Source organism: Monodon monoceros, unplaced genomic scaffold (assembly GCF_005190385.1).
Source record: "Monodon monoceros isolate NGI ecotype Baffin Bay Population unplaced genomic scaffold, NGI_Narwhal_1 Super_Scaffold_15, whole genome shotgun sequence".
In the NCBI taxonomy this organism is placed as follows: domain Eukaryota; kingdom Metazoa; phylum Chordata; class Mammalia; order Artiodactyla; family Monodontidae; genus Monodon; species Monodon monoceros.
Window position 1 is genome coordinate 56,026,390 of NW_021703771.1, and position 21,329 is coordinate 56,047,718.

Below are 21,329 nucleotides of genomic sequence, written 5' to 3' on the forward strand. Positions count from 1 at the left end.
TAGTGTTTGGCAACAGCTATGCTAACTCAAATGTAAGGAGCTAGATGGATGAAAAACTGCAGGTTTAATTACTTAATTTATTGTGGCACTATGCAAAGTATTTGCTTTCGTAATTTATCAGCATGAAGGCTTTACTCAGATCATACTCCTATTTTGCTAAATGAGAAACTCATGTTTAGAGAAACACAGAAAATAACCCAATTCTAATTACAAAATCCAATTATGGACATTACATCAGATTTCACATTATTTAAAGATAATTAAAGAAATATTTTTGCTAAATGGGTCTCCTGAGAATAAAGAGAACAGATATCACAGAACTGAAAGAAGAAAAAAATTATGGAGAAATTTCAAAAATTCATGTGATCCAAACCACAGTCATGAAGTAAGATGAGTTTGCCCTTCATTTTTCTCCTCTTTCTCTCAGTCCTCTACTCCTTTAGCAGTTATTCGTGGACAGTCACACCATCTTAGCCCTGGCTTCCTCACTCACCGACACTTTGCAGCATCTTATCCCTTCTGGTCTGTCTTCCCCTACCCAAGTGTTCCATGTAACAATTAGCTAAAAGGAGTCCTGCTCTCCTATTTTATATGCAAACGTAGAACATGTCCTGATTGTCTAACCCCTAATGATGGAAAATTTATGCAAGTGATGAAAAAATTCATTATTTCCTGTCACATCACAGAAACCAAGAGGCAATTCAGTTCCCTCTTGCATTGGCTGTGAGAAAGTTCAAAGCCATATGATCTGCCACTATCCATATGATCTGCCACTATCCAATGAACATATTGTACAATATATACATATACACATATATACGCATTTTTTACAATACACATTCTGCACTCTAAATATACCGCTGATTTTATCTTATTTTTTAGATTTTTTCTCTTTAATCGTATTGCATCATTTTATCTTAATGTACATATTTTGATAGGTAAGATTAAATGCATTCTGGAACAAAGCTAATTTTATCTGTATTTATACATTCACATACCTAAATACATACACATATGCTCACATACATATTCATTTGTATGTACATATATACACTTACTTATAAATATAAAAATTTACATTCAGCCATTTAAAAAGACTGTTTCTATGTGTAGTTCCTTACTGTTTATTCCAGCAATAGCTTCTCTTCCTCCCCCTGTTTGTGGAAAAAGCCTGCTATTCTTGATCTCTTGCGTCTTCTGTGGCATGGAGTGGATAATCCAGGAAGCCGAATATTGCCTCTGCTGGTGTAGAGCGAGCCAACTAGAGTTAGATGACATAATCTTGGAATCACTTGAAGTCAACAAAGATCTTACAGTTCCCTCTTTCTATCACAGAAGAGTTAGCTTCCTGTATTTGCCAAAATCAGTGTCAAGTTGCTGCATTTGCCAATCCGAATTCTATAGACATTTTTTGTTGTACATGTTTATTTCTCATTCTAATTTTATGTTTGTATTTGACTACCATCTTCTCCATACTTATAACTGCAGTTACCACAGTAAGGGAGTGAACCCTCAGTTTACGTTGTTTAAGGAGTATTGAAGCACAAATACAAATATATTTTATGAGGAGCTTTTATTTAGACTCATCATGTCAAATAGTTATATTACTAGAAGTTTAAATTCACTTAATTCTGAATACTGGATGGTTATAGGGAAAAGAGAGCATCAAGTTAGAAATCAAAAGTTTTGGATCCCTCGCTAAATTCTCCTGGAAATTAGCATATGACTTTGAGCAAGAAAAATTATGCCCGCCCCCACCAGCTCATAGGATTTTGTGAAAATGTGATAGAATTATTCATAAAAGCACTCTAAAAATGTAAAGAGCTAGTCAAATCTGATATATTGTTATTGCTTAATTTTTTTCTGAAAAAGCATTGATTTCTGTCAGTGAGTGTGTTTTATTTTACTTCTGTCAGCCTTAACTGAGGCATGAGTATATTCAAGAATTTGAAATCTATTTTATAAATAGTTTTAAAGTGTCAGAAGCCTTATCAAGAACCTTTGACATGACTTATGGTAAACTAATTTAGGATCAGTAAACAATTGGTACGGTTTTCTTTCAATCATTGTAGTCCCACATGGGTGGGAAACCTAGGGCTTCTAGTTAAGAGTCACTTTCTCTGTAGATGATGAGGTAGTTAAAGAATGCCAGTTTTAAAAGAAAACATACGTGCATTCCAGAGGTTTGTCAAAATCCAGTCCTCCGTTTTATGTCTGAAAACAATAGCAAATCACGGCATGAGGAGGAAAAAACAATCGTTTCTTTCCATTTTTACGTGTGCCTCTTCTCCCCACTGCAATCATACTCCTGCCAAGAAAATCACCCTTGGTGAGCTCCCTTTGGGTTATGGGTGGCAAGCCACAGGCTGCTCTCTGAAAGATGAGTCCCCTCTCACAGACCATAGGCTGGGTGTAACTTGCTTCTGCTGCTCGTGGCAGCCACCAGAACCCCTTAACGTGAAATTTTTTATCTGAGTAAGATTTGTGAACTCAAGATACGCCAGACCAGGCTTTTCCCCACTTACCTCACCAGATTCATTTAAATGTTCCGCTGAGTTGAAATTTTTTAAATGATAGAACTACTTGGTTCTAATAGCTTGCTACTATCAAAAAATAAAAATTATTAAATCTTTAAAAACAAACAACCCAAACAAAAAATGGGCAGAAGACCTAAATAGACGTTTCTCCAGAGAAGACATACAGATGGTCAATAGGCACATGAAAAGAGGCTCAACATCGCTAACTATTAGAGTAATGTAAATCAAAACCACAATGAGGTATCACCTCACACTGGTCAGAATGACTATCATCAAAAAGTGTACGAATAATAAATGCTGGAGAGGGTACACTGTTGGTGGGAATCTAAATTAGTGCATCCACTATGGAAAACAGTATGGAGGTTCCTTACAACACTAAAAATAGAGCTACCATGTGATCTAGCAATCCCACTCTTGGGCATATATCCAGAAAAGATGAAAACTCTTAATTGGAAAAGATATGTGCACCCCAATGTTCATAGCAGCACTGTTTACAATAGCCAAGACATAGAAACAACCCAAGTGCCCATCAATAGAAGACTGTTTAAGAAAATGTGGTATATATATAAACAGAATATTACTCAGTCACAAAAAGAATAAGATAATGTCATGTGCAGGAACATGAATGGACCTAGAGAATATCGTACTAAGTGAAGTAAGTCAGACAAATAATATATGCTATCACTTATATGTGGAAGCCAAAAAATAATACAAATGAATCTGTATACAGTAGAGGTCCCCAACATCCGGGCCATGTACCAGTAGTGGTCCACGGCCTGTTAGGGACCAGGCCACACAGCAGGAGGTGAGCAGCGAGGGAAGCTTCCTCTGCCGCTCCCCATTGCTCACATTACCACCTGAACTATTCCCTCCGCCACCGGTCCATAGAAAAATTGTCTTCCACGAAATTGGTCCCTGGTGCCAAAAAGGGTGGGGATCGCTGATAGACAGAACAGAAACAGACTCACAGACATGTTTGTTTGTTCGGTAACAAACTTACGGTTACCGAAGGGGAAAGGGAGTGGGAGAGGGATAAACTAGGAATACGGGATTAACAGATACAAACTACTATACATAAAATAGGTAAGCAACAAGGATTTACTAAATAACACAGGAAACTCTGTTCAATATCTTGTAATAACCTATCATGGAAAATAATTTTAAAAAATATATATATATATAAAACTGAATCACTTGCTGTGCACCCAAAACTAACACAATCTTGTAAATCAACTATACTTCAGTTAAAAATAAATAAATAAAAGAATTATTAACTATTTACAGGACTACTATGAGTTAAGCCAAAGGGAGATTATTTAAAAAAATAGTACGCACAATCGGATCTGCACAAAAGTTAAGAAAGTGTTCCAAAGTCATACAAGTGTCAGGAGCAAAATGAGCTCAGTGTTTAATTTGTAGTTCTCTCTTTAATTCATTTAGCCATCAGGCAAACCTCTGCTGAATTGTCCTGTCATATATAATAGAAAATAAATCGATTTAGGGAAAACATAGTGAGAGAAAGAGTAGTTGGGGGCATTTCCTTTGAAAACGGCAGAGGAACAGAGGTCACAGAATTCAAAACGTTGATGGCTCTTCAGAGAGCCATTGTGTCACTTCTGAGGTAACGGTCCATGCGTGAAGGCTGTCTCTCACAAGGCAAAGAAGTATGGCCAGAGTCGAACAGGTTGATGAAGGCTAAAGCTAGCACGTAATTACTCTGCTAGCTCCTGACTTGGTGTTCAACTCCGTGACTTCAGACACCCAGGATGGAAATATGTACAAAGAGAGAGGTAAACTTTGGAACATGCCAGAAGATATGAAATGGCAAGGTTGTTTCGGTTTGTTTCATTTTATTATACATTTAGGCAGAATATGCATGCTTGATCTCATCTGAAAGCTTTTCTGAGGGTTCTGTCTGTGTAAACAGTGTAACCCTGAGTACACATGGGCAGCAGCCTGCACACACACACACACATCCACGCCCATGACAGAAGTACTGGACAGAGGAACCCCATCACCACCACCACCACTACCACAGCTTCCACTACCACATACTGAGTTTTCCAAAATCTCTAACAGATTTCTCTGGGTTGCTTCAAATTCATCAGGATTTGGCTAGAGAGAAAGTATGTGAGACTGTATTTTTCCAGGCCCAGGGAATCCCTCAAGAGCAGCTATACAGTCCCACTTGTTACTGATGATCAGGGACCCAGAACAGTCAAAAATCAGTTAATAGCATGTCACAGGGATACTGTTTTCTGTTGGACTGTGTTCACGTCTGCAGAAATAGCAATGTCATTTTATCCTGGATTGGCCAGATCCTACTCTCCGTCTGTGAGACGAGAATGACTAGCCTGTACCCTTTTGTCACAGCAACATTGGAAGAAGAGAAATGAAAATATGCTGCTAATGACTTTGTGTATATGCTTCTTCCTTGTCACCATTGTTTCCCAATGACATCAACATAGCTTTAGCCCGACGTGCCATTTGGACCGAAATCTTGGCTTGATCTGTGATGAATGCCCTGTCGGGTACACAGGACCACACTGTGAGAGGTAAGCACATACTACACTGTCTTTCAATGTGATTTCCACCTTGGGAGTTATAAAAACCACAGGCATTATCATCCTTCTCACTATCCCAGGAAAGCCGCCACACTCAGGTGAAATAAAGTTTCTCACCACACTTGTCAAACAAATGCGGTATATTTTTATAGTTTATTTATTCTCTAGAAATTGCTCTATAAATCTCCATTCACTCAGAGAGTGTTTGATTAATGTTTTAATCTTAAAGGTTAAGCATTAACCTGCAATCTTTCTAGAAAGTATTGTTCAAGTGGAAAGTCATGCACTTTAAGATTTATCTTACTGTCTATGTTGGCAACGTTTATTTTTCATAATTAGCTTTTTGTCCTTAAAATGTAGCTTAAATGTGTAGTTCATAGTTCAGCAAGTGGTCCATAATTTACCTTAAATATATTTGAAAATCGAAACAAAATGTAATTTATTATCATGATTTATATTCTCATCTAATTACTTCTAAGCCAGTATTTTAATTCCCGTTGATTTTACTAGGTTGTTTTGCAGTGGAGCCAGGGATATTATTTTATGTAATTTGTGTGATTATTTTTCCTCCTAAAATCTTTTGGAGGAAAAGGTTCTTCTGTATTTCAGTCTCACAGAAAATGGTACAGAATTCTCCCATAATGTCATTGGCAAACACAACAGCATCTTCTGGGTGTAGCACTGAAAATAGTCCCTTTTGTTTCCATCACTAGAAGGTGGGTGGGGGTCAAGGTAGGGGGAGAGGCAGAGAAAGTAACCTGCTTTCACCCAGCATCACCAAGGCTAACACCACAGAGGGCTATTTCTGCCTATCCTTTCCTGTCCCCTTGGCAGCCATCAGCCCTATTTCAACAAGGCTGTATAAAGTTAATGAAGGAAGAGCCAATCACCCAGAGAGAATTTAGCCAGCAGCTAGCAGTCTGTGGACACAGTGCCAGTGACAGCTCCTAGCCGCAGCAAGTACTGTTTGTGAGTATGGCAGCATCTGTAAATTAGTAATGGAGGAACAGAACTGAAATAAGGAGGGTTTATTTGCAGTTGAGAAACTAGAAGTCTCTGATTGTGTTTTTTTTAAAAAAAGGAGGACACATGCATATTACTTACTGTAATAGGAGAACATATCATTGCCAAGACAGATTTACATCAAATGCCTACCTAATCCCTCTGGCTCACTACAGGCAACCTTTTTTTTTAGCAACTGGAAAATGACAGCTGCTCTGTCATACAAGGCCATTAAATCCATTTATCTAGGTGGACTTAGTTTCTGATGTATTTATACCGCTTTGCTCCATGATATGTATTTTCTGTATACGTTAGACAATGGTTTCTGAACCATCTACAATTTCAAATCCTACATTTTATTTAAGAAACATTTGTTTGGCAACTACCATGTGCTGTGCATGGGGCTAGACATAGGCTATAAACAGATGTATCCTACCATCCTTGCCCTCAAGCAGCTCACATTTTTAGTGTGGGTGAGAATATTTGAACATATTCTGGAGAACATTCTGGTCTGAATAATAAAATTCACCTAGGAAAGGAATACCTGACAGAAAGGATGATTTCCTGTGTAAAACCTTTATTAATCTGATCAAAAAGAAGAGAGAAGCATGCATCAAATGGCATATCTTACCTCTAATTCAAGTTTTTCAGTCAAAAGTAACTTTAATCCATTATTATATGGAAGATGTGATATTATATTTTTCTAGCCAGAATACAGATGAGGATTTTACAGGAATATTTAGAGTCTATCATTTCTCTGTGTTTGTAGGAGCTAAGAAATCCATTAGATGGATCCAAAATATTAGGAGAAACTTTTTTGGGGATGTGCAGGCTGAAGTAGACCGGGGTGTGAGGGAGCATAAGGGTCAGGGAAGGAAGGAGACACGGGTTGTACTGAGAATCCTGTAATCGAAACTGTTCTGTGAGTGACTGGTGTAATTGGTTATGCACATCATCTACACAAAGTCAGCCTAGAGAGACTGAAGCTGTGTTTTCCAAGTCATAGACGTCCTTGGAATAGAGTTCTATGATCACTTACATTTGGGAAGCATCTATTAGCATGTGAGAGGTTCTGCCCAGTCCTGGAGTGAAAAAAATCTCTTCAATTTGTTTAACTCATCATTTTCTAATCTTACGTGACCATAAATCCCCTACTTTTATTATATAGCAAGAATGCATCTCAGACTCAGATAGACGGGAATTATAACTTTATATTTTTATCTCAGTTTAATTTCTACTTTGGGATCAAATTCTTTATATGTAGGAGCTGTGAGGGCTTGGACACATAATCTCAGTCAAGTACACTTTAAACTTACCTAGTGTTATATGTCAATTATGTTCCAGTTTTTAAAATTTTTTCTCTTCTCCCCACTTTCCACCTCTAGCTTTGGTTAGAACCAAAGTTCTAACAAGCTTACTTATAGTACCAAGAGCCTTGAATGCCGGAATGTGTGTGTGTGTGTGTGTGTGTGTGTGTGTGTGTGTGTGTGTGACTGTTTTGGGTAGTGCACATATAGTAGGGCCAACCTGTTCTGAGTAATTCATCCAAATGCGTTTCTGCTGACCTCTTCCTGTTTCCTGTCCTCCTGATTACCTTTGCCCTCAGGTCTAATAACTCTCCCCACTACTGTCCTACCACTCGTGGGCACACAGGACACATACTGCTGTCTTCTTTCCAAACTGGGATCCACCAACATGCCTACTCTCATCATTTCTCCTCCATCTGCCTTTCTAACTCCATCCCATTTCCTGTTTGGGGATGAATTGCAGGAGGAGGTGCCACATTCATAGAAATGGTGACCTTTAAAGCCAAAGTCCAGAAGATTCCTATGTTTCTGCTTTCCTTCCTGTCAGATCCCTTAACTCAGTCAAACAGCACAGGTGGTCTTCCTGCTTAAATTGAGGGAATGGAGAAAAATTGTGGACAAGAGGACAGCAAAACAAGATATGACAAAATATGGGCTGATAGTCTGTCACACATAGGACACTGGTTACAGTTTTCAGAAACTTTTGCTTGGGGCCAAAGCACTCATACCTTGAGATAGTACTGCTTTCCTCTGACTAGGGACTGTTTTAAACAAAATGAAAAGAAGAGAACCAGGGGTGAGGGAACTGGGTATTCATCATGGCACTTTGCTAAGATTCTAGGATTTTATTATCTGGACAAGAAGAGAAAAATATAGAAAAACAAGGAGACAGTATTTTGAAGGGCAAAAAGGGATGAGTGCCGGAGCATCAAGTGAAATTAAAAAGAACATGGAGAAAAAAAAAGTGAGCTAAATGCTGATGACATCTGCTCTACTGGGTACTAAGCTACTTTCTGAATAAGTTTGTAGCCTCGGCAACAACTTGTGTGATCACTTCATGGAGACAGACATTTTAAGAGACTGTGACAAGTTCATCCAATGAGATCCATAGGACCACAAGAAACTTAATGAGCTATGTGGACCCCTTAAACCCTGTCCCCCCCTGATCTGGGCAGTTTTTTATGTCCTCCCTAAGTAAGGAGAGAGAAGTCAAAGTTAACTTTAATTTCTCAATTGCCACAGAGAATGCAGAAGGTATTTGAATTCAATTGCTTTGTATTTGGAAAATTTACCTACAGTTTTATCCACATGATTTATATTCAGTGTCAGAGAAGCTCCTTTTTGTTTTTTGTTTTTTTTATTTCAATTCCAAAATCCAATTTAGATATTCTCTGCTTCAGAAACGTCTTGACTCTGAACCAAGTCTAATTGTCATCTGATCACTATCATGGTGAGAATTTCTACTCATGGCTGAGTCTCCTTGAGCCCTGAGTCCTGTATGCAGAGCATGGGGTTACAGAAATTAGAGGTGAGAGACAGTTATGCTTACTCAGTAGTGCCATTAGGAAAATTGTGACCGGAAGTGAGGTTTCAAAAGGCTGCTCATCTGTGGTTGTGCAGTGCGTACACTGCGCAAAAGTACTCAGCCAAGGGGGAGACTGGGGGCTCGAATCCAGTGTGCCCTCTTCTTGCCAATACACTAGTGCCCTCTTCTTGCCAATACACTAGCTGTGCTGTGCTTGGGTGCCCAGCCACGTCTAGTCTTCTGTTCATTTTTCTGCATCTGCCCAGAGAGAATCTTTTTTTTTAATTTGCCGAAAGGCACCATATAAGCAGGCACACTTCCTCAGTCTTCAGCTGATTCAGTCAAGTGGGAGGTAGTAAGAATACAGTGCAGTTCCACAACCATTCCCATTTAAACTCCAGCCACCCTCCCCTGTGCCTTTGCCAATACTGCTTCCTCTGCCTGGAAGACTGCAGCCCTTCCCCCACCTCTGCCTGAGACCAACTCTGCTATGCTCTTAAAATTCAGCTCTGTCGTCCTGAAAGGGTCCTTGATGAATCCTAGTTCGATTTGGTTGCCCTTTTCTATACTTCTTTAACAGTATCTGCATATCTCTAATAGTTCACTGCTACATTTTTAACTATAGATGACCCTAGAAAAACATGGGAGTTAGGGGCACCGACCCCTGTGCGGTTGAAAACAGTTGGCCCTCTGTATCCACAGTGTGGTATCCGCACATTAAACCAACCTGGGGCCACGTAGTACTATAGTACTTACTGACAAAAATCTGTGTAGAAGTGGACTCACGCAGTTCAAACCCATGTTGTTCAAGGTTTAACTCTATATCTTTCTTCTCCATGGACTGTAGTATAAAGGCTGTTCCTTATTTATATTAGTATCATGTGCAAATGCTCCGTAGATGTTTAAGGAAGAGTGGGAGGGGAAATAAAGCAAGAGCTTTTCTAACTTGCTTAGAGAGACTGAAGCATTGTTTTCAGTCTATAGGTAGGAAGAACATAGACCAAAGATTTTAGCCAAAAGTTGTTGGAAAATGATGGAGCAGAATGAAATAAAGTCTCACCAATTTCCTTTCTTCTTTTCATTATTGTTTCTCTCCACTGCCATTTCCTCTCTCTCTCTCTCTCTCTCTCTCTCTCTCTCTCTCTCTCTCTCTCCCCCTCCCGCTCTCCCCCTCCCTCCCTCCCTCCCTCTCACTCTTACCCTCACTTAGATAGATAGATAGATAGACATATATATATATATATATATACCTTCCTTTAATATTGTTCCTAAGTCTTCTTACATAACTGCATGTATTATCTACATTTAAAGAACCTCTTTCTAAAATATTGCAATTCGATTTGAAAAAAAGTTAGCAAATGTGCAAAGGAACAGGGACTTTGTCATGTTAAGGTCCATCTCTAGCAAAAAAAAAATCCAATTAACTCTCTGTTTACAAATGTCTTCCTTTTGCCTTTCATATGAAAATGAGAGGACTTTAGATTTCAACTAACAATTTGTTTTGGTAGAGTGAAAGTCTGAGAAGCTGGAAAGGTCTAAAGGACTGTGATTTACACTAATGTTAATTAGATGAATCCAACTTGATCAGACTATAAAACACTATTATTAATACAAGTTATATGATTAGCGGTATTGTATTCACTGACCCTAGAATTACCTTTTAATTTCTATTGATGGGACTTCCTTGGTGGTCCAGCGGTAAAGAATCTGCCTTACAATGCAGACGATGGGGATTCGCTCCCTGGTCAGGGAACCAAGATCCCACATGCCCCAGGGCAACTAAGCCCACGTGCCACAACTACTGAGCTTGCGTGCCTCAGCTAGAGCCCATGTGCCACAAACTACAGAACCCACGCACTCTGGAGCCTGTGTGCCACAACTTGAGAAGAGAAAACCTGCACGCCACAACTAGAGAGAAACCCGCGCACCACAACGAAGAGCCTGCATGCCTCAGTGAAGATCCCATGTGCCGCAATTAAGACCCGATGCAGCCAAAAATAAAACAATTTAAAAATATATAAATAATAAACTAATTAAAAAATTCTATTGAAACATTTCTGTAAGTCTCTAAGAATACTGTTCTATGTATAGAAACACACACACACCTGCACACCCCTAATAAAATCTGAATGCTTACTTTCAGTGAAGTGCCGTATGAATGATGTATCATATATATTTAGTAAGTCTCCTTACATGTCCTACAACAAAAAGTAAAAGACAGATGCCTCTTCAGTTATTCTATTTAATTGTAATTATTTTCTCATGGATTGAGTTGGTTTTTTAAATTATTGTTGTGGGAGAATTTGGGACTTAATTGGTATCTACGTTAAAAAAAAAAAAATTTTTCAGATCTTGTTATATAACGCCATCTCTCCTGAGGGCAGTAAGTCATTTTGAGGAAAGTGAACTGAAAATAATGGGGGTTTGTTATCTGTGATAATGATCATTGTATATTGTTATTCTGGTGGAGCAAAGTCACTCTCTTAATGGTAAACAAAATGAGATGTGAATATATGTGGGTGTGATCATGAGCTCTGAATATCAAGTAAGGCAAGAAGAATCGGATTAAAATTCAAAAGGATTTTCTTATCATTATTGACTACCACTCCTGAAGGGATTGTGGGGGAATTTTATGCACTAGAATATTAGTTCATTTTTACAACAGAGAATTAATAATTAATATTTGTGGGTGGCAGTATTCATCCAAGCAATATTTATACAATGACTTTCACAATTTATAAAAGATTTTGTTAAAATTAAAACTAGTAATCTCATTAAAAATTACGATAAAAGGTTAATTCTACAAGATTATTATGGTACCTATAAATGTTCTAGAAAACTTAGACTAATCAATGTATCTTACCAAATTAATGACTTTGCCCCACAATCATGATATTATTAAAGTATCCTTATATGATGTACTGTATTTAAACCATCTCTCTTTCTAGAGTAGAGAGCATTTTTCTCTACGTATCTGTAAGTAGATGAGCATAAACATAATGTACTTTTGAGATATATTCCCCTTCAATTTTGACCCTTGCCATACAGGACTTTCTATTTTGCTAAGATGGCACAGAAATCAGAGCTAGCCTGACCATAAGACTTCAGATGTACTGTTTCATTTCTCCTTTGGCAAGTGGAGCTTAATATGAAGCATAAGCAAATGTAACTGAAAGAGAAAACAGAGTAGAATATAAATAAGTACTTCCTATAAAGGTGTATCTGTGCATCTGTAACATTAAGTAGCATTGTAAAACATAACGGTGTGGTTAAAGGGAAATTTGATACTATAATTGAAAAAAATCTCTCCCATGCCTCACAAATAAATGAACTTTTGTTTTTCCAATAATATGTACAATAGTGTTTAGTCCTTTAAAAAAAAAAAAAAGAACTGGAGTTTGCTAATAAGAGTCCTGGGCACCATTAAGCCTCGCCTTATGTCATGTTACCATAATATGCATCAGGCCTGCTACTCAGTAAAGACTCTTCAGTGGAAACCTGCCTCCATATGGATGTGCAAATGTATAAAAGCCTATTAGTAAGGCAGACATACGGCCCTCACACAAATGATGAGGCTCTTTCGATTTTCTATTTAATAAACTCTGAATTCTCACTACTGAGTTGCCTTGTGAGCCTGCTTCCCCACAACAAGCTCTTGCTGCAGCAACAGAAACGTGTGAACCTTACATATGTGTACAGGAAACAACCAGCTGTGTACATATGTGTTGTCCTGCAAAGGCTTTCCAGCATGGATCTGGATCCTGCTGCAGTGCCAGTGGCAGATTTCTTATTATGCTTTGGTCTCGTCTTCAGTGCCAGTGACAAGATTTTTTTTTCTGGCTGAAATCTAATTACTAGTGGGGCTGGCAGGATTTCATCTTGTATCTACACTGCAGTAACAGAAAAACATTCTTTTAATCACCTTGCATTTGAGAAAAGGAGCGCTTAAAGGGAAAGCATATCCTGGGAGAGGGATAGAATAAAAAAATATATAAACATTGCCCCCAAAGGGTTTCATGAGTTCCTCCCAAATACTCACTGATGCAACTTTTCACCTTAGGTGTGCAGAAGGCTATTTTGGACAACCTTCTCTACCTGGAGGATCGTGTCAGCCATGCCAGTGCAATGACAACCTTGACTTCTCCATCCCTGGCAGCTGTGACAGCTTGTCTGGCTCCTGTCTGATATGTAAGCCAGGTACAACAGGCCGGTACTGTGAGCTTTGTGCTGATGGATATTTTGGAGACGCAGTTGATGCAAAGAACTGTCAGCGTAAGTCCTGAACTATTGATGCCCCTGACAGAATTGATGCATTACACCTCAAAGTAGCTGATGAGTTCTTGAGTGGGGTTTGGAGGGTAGCGAATTATGTGTAATACATGTAAGATAGATAGATACACAGCCTATACACAGAGTCTGAATATTCTAATACATTTCTTTGTGCTAATAGATTAAATCCTTTCAAAACTGCTGCATTGTTGAAGTATCATTTTTCGAATGATACACATATCTCTGTTTCCACATGGGATGAAGATTTTTAAATACGTTTCTGTCTATGACAGGAAAGAAGAATTTGAAAATTAGGCAGCCCCTATTTATCCTTATTGTTTATTACATTTCTAACCATTTTCTTGAAGTAAATTTATCAGTCTGTATTATTTCATTAGTACCTGTCAGTAGGTATTAATCTGTTATGCTTTCATATGTAAACTTTACATTCTAGCATTTCACAGCAGGTGTAAAATTCTGCCAATATTCTTACACACTGGCATTTGTAACTGTTGAGGTATTAACCTTAGGACTACTCACAGAATGCTATTTCTGTGTTTTACTTCCACAAATTAGCTATTGTAGGACTTCATCCATATTAGTCAGTACATTCCTACCCTCATCTTGATCTCTTCAGCTGTATTTTTTGGTGTTGCATAGAATTTACAAATGATTTATATTAGTGGTAATATATTATGCAGGAGAGATTTCATTGTGGAGAATTAAATGGAATGAGCATCCTTGTTAGTCCATGTTAGTGCTGGACACTGCCATCATCAACTTCACCTGCTGTGATAATCTTTAGGCAGAGCAGGTTATGATACCAGCTCAGTAGTTCACTTCTGCAGACTTCGTTATCTAAGAAGGGACTCTTCCAATCATTCAGTTGGGTCCCAGGACCTGCAACAATACAGAAACCCCTGGAAATGTTGTGCCTGTTAGTATCTCTGCTGTAAACACCAAAGACCTGCTAGTCCCGTTCCCCATTTCAGTAAGAAATGTGTCTTTCTCCTCACAGGTTTGGAAGATAAGTGCCAGCTTTTTGTCATTTAAAAATGACAATTTATTGAATCAAAAACAAACCACTCTCTGGGACAGTCTGCAGCTATTAATATCACGTGTAAATTGTCAATTGTTTTTAAAGCAAAATTTCCAACAGGCTCAGAAGTGCCTTTAAACACTGTGGGTTTATGGCATCTGTGTAAAACCATAAAGAACTTAAGAAATTCTCCAGTTCAAACTCATCATCTAGGATCTACACTTTCTACCTGTGTGATGCTGGGCAAGACATTTGACCTCACTGAGATTCAGTTTCCTCATTTACATAAAGGGTCCTAATTTTCAACGAGGATTAAAGGATCTAGCATGTGAGAGTATCTAGTGAGCTGCCTGGGGCATGGGATACTCACACATGGTAGCTCCTTCGGTAGAGATGCTCACTAATTCTGAGGCTGTGTTACTCGCTGAATGACCTCATTTTCTATCTTCCAATAACCCCCTCCATAAAGTTGAAGAGACAGTTCCACTCTTTTTATTGTGGTAAATTCAGGATCTGTGGCATGAAGTCTTAACACGTAGAAGAATATGGTATAAAAACATTTTTGAACCATCACCAATTTTTATATCACTTGCCATGAAGTATAGACATAATTATGTTTTTAATGCTCTTTAGCATATAAAAATACCAAAACACATTTATTATCTATTTTTAACTTTTCATAGATATAATAGCTCTTCTATGCATAGTTAGTAAACCTTTACAAAAAGAAAATTCATAATAAACTATTATTTTAGTTGCCTCTGGATCTGTTTATGAAAAGTACACCACTACTAAGAAATATATTTTGCTTTTTAAATTTATATACATATTTTTGTGTCATACATTTCATTTAAAAATGCCACTTAAAAATTCTGTATTGCTTTTGTTTTTTGTTTTGTTTTGTTTTGTTTTTGCGTTACGCGGGCCTCTCACTGTTGTGGCCTCTCCCGTTGCGGAGCACAGGCTCCGGACGCGCAGGCTCAGCGGCCATGGCTCACGGGCCCAGCTGCTCCGCGGCACGTGGGGTCTTCCCGGACCGGGGCACGAACCCGTGTCCCCTGCATCGGCAGGCGGACTCTCAACCACTGCGCCACCAGGGAAGCCCGAAAAGTGGCTTTTAATTTATAAATTATTTGAGATTTTTTAAATCGATGTATCATATATATATATATATGAAATATATAAAGAAATTAAAAGTATATATAACAATTCTAGTAGCCAAATGAAATGGATATTTAAAGAAAATATTTTCTTCAGCCTCTTCTCACACACCAGCTATAGACTATCCGTAGGCTATTACCTGAGTAAGATAACTGGCTGGGACAAGTTTTTAAATGGCCACCCAACAAGTATCAAGTTAGCAGACACTGAAGACCAAACTATTGGAAGAAAAATCAAGGAGTTTTTAGGAAAGCAGTAAAACTAAGTAGTGCTTCCAGCCCCATGAACAGAAAAATAGTGCGGGCTGATGGAGTAGCTATTTATAATGTATTTATAAGTTGTGCTCAAATCAAAGTATTCAGAGACATGAAATATTGTACAAAATTTACAAAAACCATCTACAAATAGTCTAAATTCCCATGTCATCTCCCCCTCACATTTTTACTCTGGTATCAGTGCAATTATATGTACCATTAAAAATACACTTGTAGAGTACAAAGTGAACCATTAATTACTGTTCTATTTGTGAAAAAGCTTCTTAATTTTTAGACTGATTTATTATATATTTCAGAATAACATCAGACAACTTTGTAACATAAAAATGACAAAAGGTTACTTAAACCAAATACATTTTCTATCTTTGGAGATAGTATATAATATATACTATCATAGTAATAAGGTTTATAGTATATAAACTGAGGATAGTATATATCTTCCTCAGTTTAAAAATTATAATGCTGTACTCCTAATACACTTGAAAAAGTTGTTTTTATCTTATATACATTTTATTGAATATGTTTGACATATAACATTGTGTAAATTTACGGTGTGCAATGTGTTACTTTAATAAATTTATATATTGTAACATGGTTGCCATTGTAGCAGTATTTATCCTGTTACATAATTTGTAGTACAATATTGTCTATATTCATTATACTGTGCATTAGATCACTATAGCTTATTAACTACTTATTGCAGTTTTTTACCCTAAACAGCAATAATTTTATCCCCCCATTCTCCATCCTATGGTAACGATCATTTTACTCTGTTTTTTTTTTTTTATGAGTTTGACTTATTTAGATTCCACATATAAGTGATATCATACAGTACTTGTCTTTCTTTTTTTTTTAATTTATTTTTATTTTTGGCTGCGTTGGGTCTTCGTTGCTGTGCAAGGGCTTTCTCTAGTTGCGGCAAGCGGGGGCCACTCTTCATCGCGGTGCGCAGGCCTCTCACTATCGTGGCCTCTCTTGTTGTGGAGCACAGGCTCCAGATGCACAGGCTCAGTAGTTGTGCCTCACGGGCCTAGTTGCTCCGCGGCATGTGGGATCTTCCCAGACCAGGGCTCGAACCCGTGTCCCCTGCATTAGCAGGCAGATTCTCAATCACTGCGCCACCAGGGAAGCCCAGTACTTGTCTTTCTATATCTGACTTATCTCACTTAGCATAGCGTGCTCAAGTTCCATCCAAATGGCAGGATACCCTCCTTCCTCATGGCTGAGTAATATTCCATTGTGTATATACATCACATCTTTTTATCCGTTCACCCACTGATGGGCAGTTAGGATGTTTCCATATCTTGGCTATTGTGAATAATGCTGCAGTAAACATGGGAGTGCGTATATCTCTTCAAAACACTGTTTTCATTTATTTTGGGTATATATCCAGAAATGGGATTGCTGGATTGTATGGTGGATCTGTTTTTAACATTTTGAGGAAATTCCATATTGTTTTCCATAGTGGTTGGACCAGTTTACACTCCCACCAACAGTGTATAAGCGTTCCCTTTTCATCCCGTTCCCACCACCACTTGTTGTCTCTTGTCTTCTTGATGGCAGCCGTTTTAACAGGTGTGAGGTGATATCTCATTGTGGTTTTGATTTGCATTCCCCTGATGATTAGTGATGTTGAGCATCTTTTCATGTGCTTGTTGGCCACTTTGATATCCTCTTTAGAAAAATGTCTACTTGGTTCTACGGTCTTACATACTTTTCTAATCTTAAAGGTATGTATATATTTCCCCTCAAGCTCATTTTTTGAGCTTAACACAAAAGCTGGCATATTGTAAATAATCATTAAATTGGAAAAAATTAATTAATTTTGCTTCATTAATTTTCGAATTAATATTATGCCATGGGTGCTATTCATTTTGATAATTTCTCAAAATTATTTCAGCTCTAGAGTCAGTATGCATTACTTATACTGAGATTATATTTTAGGTGCTACCCCAGTGTATCTATGAAGAAGCAAAACAGCTGGAGAACAGGTGGAAAGAACATTTTACCTGAAGTCAACTATATCACCTACTAATCATGTGGCCTTGTTTGAGTTATGGCTACGTGGAAATTCAGTGTCTTCATTCTGAGAATTTGAATACTAATGGTGACATTAGTATTTTCACAGCATATGAATGTGCCAGGAACTATGCTGTTGCTTTACATAAATATCTCTACAGCTTATAGAGTGGGTGTAAACATCAAATAATATAATGCTTAACAGAACCCCTAGCAATCAGAAAACATTCTATTCTAAAACTTTGTGGCCAATGTTACCACCTGGGGGATATTACTATTTAACAAACCTATTAAGACTATTAGAACATTTTTCCCAATCACAGATCTCTCTTCTCTTTGCAGCTTGCCTCTGTAATGCCAACGGCTCCTTTTCTGAGGTTTGCCACGCTCAGACGGGACAGTGTGAATGCAAACCTAACGTGCAGGGGCGGCAGTGTGATGAATGTAAGGTAAGAAGTAGGAGCTGACCATGATTACTTCTTCCTTCAAACTTCTCATTGGCTTTCACTGACGTACTCCTGAGCATATTGAAAGACAAGTTCAGGAATATCTCATTGTACATATAAAATTACTGTGATCATTGAAATGTTTTTTTCAAAATAGAACAAAATTTACCATACACTAGCATTTGACCCTCAACCTGTATTTCCTTGGTAGTAAATGTGTGTAATATTTACTGTAATTCAGATGCTTCTGAAACAGCATACAAATTTAATCCTAGTCTATGGCGAGTCATGTATTCTTTCTTTTGCTTTTATGTTTTTGGCCGAAAAAAAAAGTGTCACACCCTTTGCTCTTATCAAACACTTTGTACTAGTTCCATCAGTTAAAAGTTCCAGTGAGCACTCTACTCAACAAAAGTTTTCAGTAGAGAAGTAAATCAATATATTTTTTTTAGATACCATTTTGCTAAAATGAAACAAAAATCAAAATATGTTGCTCTCTGTTCCTGCACGTATTGCCCTGCCTTCAGTATGGTGAGCACCTGAGATTCCTCCATAAGAGGACATGGATTTGCACTGTCTCCTTCACATATATATGTAATTTTTTGGTGATAAACACTGTTAAGCAGAACCAAGCATTTCTCATGTGTCAAACCGGCCGTCTGTAGGAAGTTTGGAAATGTCATTTGCTTCTATCTCTTGAATAACATTATGTGCTCTTTTTTTGTTGTTTTTGTTTCATTTTTCTGTTGGCCTTTAAAGCCCACTATGTGGTGGGACCCAGAGAAGCGATTCTGTGTGTCCTGTGGCTGCAATCCCACTGGCTCTGTGACACCACAGTGTGATATCACAGGAAGATGTGTCTGTAAATCAGGCTTCGTAGGGAAACAATGCACCCTCAACAGGCAGGTGCACCGACAGAAGGAGCAGCCACAGAGAGCGCAGCCAGTGCTGGGGTCTCCCCAGAGGTGGGGTGTCAGCAGCTCCAGTGGATGTCCTCGGGGAGCCTATCAACCCCCAGCTCCGGTAATCCCAGAGGCGCTGCATGGCTCGTGCCTCAGCATGTTGTGTTCCATGTGCTGCTGCTGACCTGCTCTGGTGCCATTTTACCAAATAAAGGTTGCTAAGTGTGCAAATTGCAAATGCGAAAACTAGACAATTCCTGATTGAAGTCTTGCCTTTTAAAAATAGCTATCGAAAAAAAAAATAGCTATCGATATCTTTTTTTTAATCAATATCTTTTTTAAAGCCTATTCAAGTTCATATGTTCATAAAAGTTTCAATTGATCATGGATATGTAGAAAACAAAGAAAAATTTACTGGTAGGAACCTATAATCTTAGAAGGGGAAGGAACCTCGGGCATCATTTGGAGCAAATGAAGGGAACACACGAATGAATAAATGAAGGGAAATCTAGCAAAGAAAGTGAGATCTAGCCAAGAAAATCTAGCCCATTGATCTGACATTGGGCTGACCTTTCATCATAATTAATGATTTTGTTACATTTCCACATTACAATTTTGTTCACGTATACAGCAAACACAAGAAATGCACTTTCACACACTATAAATGTACAACATACACAAAGTAAGTTAGCATGTCTTCTACTACAAAAGTTTGGTCCCCCTTCTCACAGGGCAAAACAAAACAAATGTTGGGAGGAAGGAAGTTAGGAAGGGAGAGGGGAGAAAGGAAGAGAGGAGGAAGGAGGGAAGAATAGGTCCAAGGCCAAGTTGCAAAGTACCAGGAGACAGGACTTGCCGGTGTAGAATCAGAGCTCAGGAGAACTAAGGGTAGGGGATAGAAAAGGAAGATGGAGTAGGAGGAAGGCGGGGAGGAAGAAGAACAAATTTATGGTTTTATTTCTTGGCTCTTTATTGACATTTTAAAAAAACTACTTTTGATATCAGACTGCCTCAGATCAAATCCCAACTCCAACACTGCCTGTAACCTGTAAAAGAGTTTCTTAAATCTTTCTGTAATTCAGCTTTTTCATCTATAGTAGGACCTACTTCATAGGGTTTGTGTTGGCTCAGATCCTCCAAGGAGCAAATGCCAAGAGATTTACTGGGGGAAAACTCCAGTGAAGGATGATGGAGGAGAGAGCAGTATGCAGGGAGCCTTCTACTGAAATGCGGGTCTGACCATGTGAAAGGAGAGAGGGAAGGAAGTACTGAGTAGGAGAGTCTCATTGGGTGCATTCTGCCCAAATCTCAAATTCTTAGCCTGGCCAGTAGGGAGTGCCCCAGCAAAATTTGCCCATTGGAGGAATCTTGGATTGGGCAGGAAGATTCTAGTACTTCAGTGTACCAGTCATTGACATGGAGAAGCGTGACTTGCTGTGAGCTCCTCCACTAGATCCAAAAGAGTGGAAGCTGGGACTTGTCAATCAGCGACACTCCCACTGCAGGCTCTCTTGCAGGGAGATCTATCCAGGCACCTCCATGGCTGTTTCCAGGTGTCATGAGAAGAGTGCATAAGACACACATCTGAAGAGTTCTCAGTAAATGTTAGGTATTATTACTGTTATTACTATTGTTATTAAATGAAGAAAGCTTTAAAAGAGTATGTTTTTCAGAAATAAATGCATACATTTAAAGTGAAAGAAAAGAACAATAACTGATCAGTATGTCTCCAAAATATAAATTTAACAGAATTTTAACCCTGATACATGCCCTTTTCCTACATATCCTACAGCACTGATGTATGATGGAGTGGTGTTTTGTCCTGAGACCATTTTTCCTTTGAGGCAGTATATGTGAGAGTTAAGAGCACAGACTCTGAAGCCAGTCTAGTTGATTTGGCTGACTCCGCAATTGGTTAGCTGGTAACCAAATTACTTGACCTTTCTATGCCTCAGTTTCACTACTCTGTAAAAAGTTGATGCTAATAACTATCTTCCAGGATTGCCTTGAGATTTTGAATGAATTCATATTTTTAAAGGGCTTTAGAACAGTGCTTGGTACATAGCAAGTACAATACGTAAGTGATAGTTTTTATTATTACCCCAAATGAGAATAATTTATGGGAGCTCATCAAACTCTCCACTGAGACTAGGCAGGCACTTTCTTCCATATATGTTTTACCTCATTAATCTCAATTACTGACTAAGAATATTTGTTCCTTAAAGTTGTTTACTACAGGGTTTTTCCTGGTCTGTGAAATAAATTTTTGATCACCAATTTATT

General features: G+C 38.3%; 1 protein-coding gene across 1 annotated transcript in view; it reads left to right on the top strand.

The window, feature by feature from the left end:
- Positions 1-21,329, top strand: part of LAMA2 (laminin subunit alpha 2) — a 448,946-nt gene that overhangs the window by 218,598 nt on the left and 209,019 nt on the right. The window contains exons 17-19 of the mRNA XM_029224020.1: positions 5,006-5,092; positions 12,996-13,207; positions 18,041-18,147. Coding sequence (XP_029079853.1) covers positions 5,006-5,092; positions 12,996-13,207; positions 18,041-18,147 — 406 coding nt within the window. The remainder of the gene's footprint in view (positions 1-5,005; positions 5,093-12,995; positions 13,208-18,040; positions 18,148-21,329) is intronic.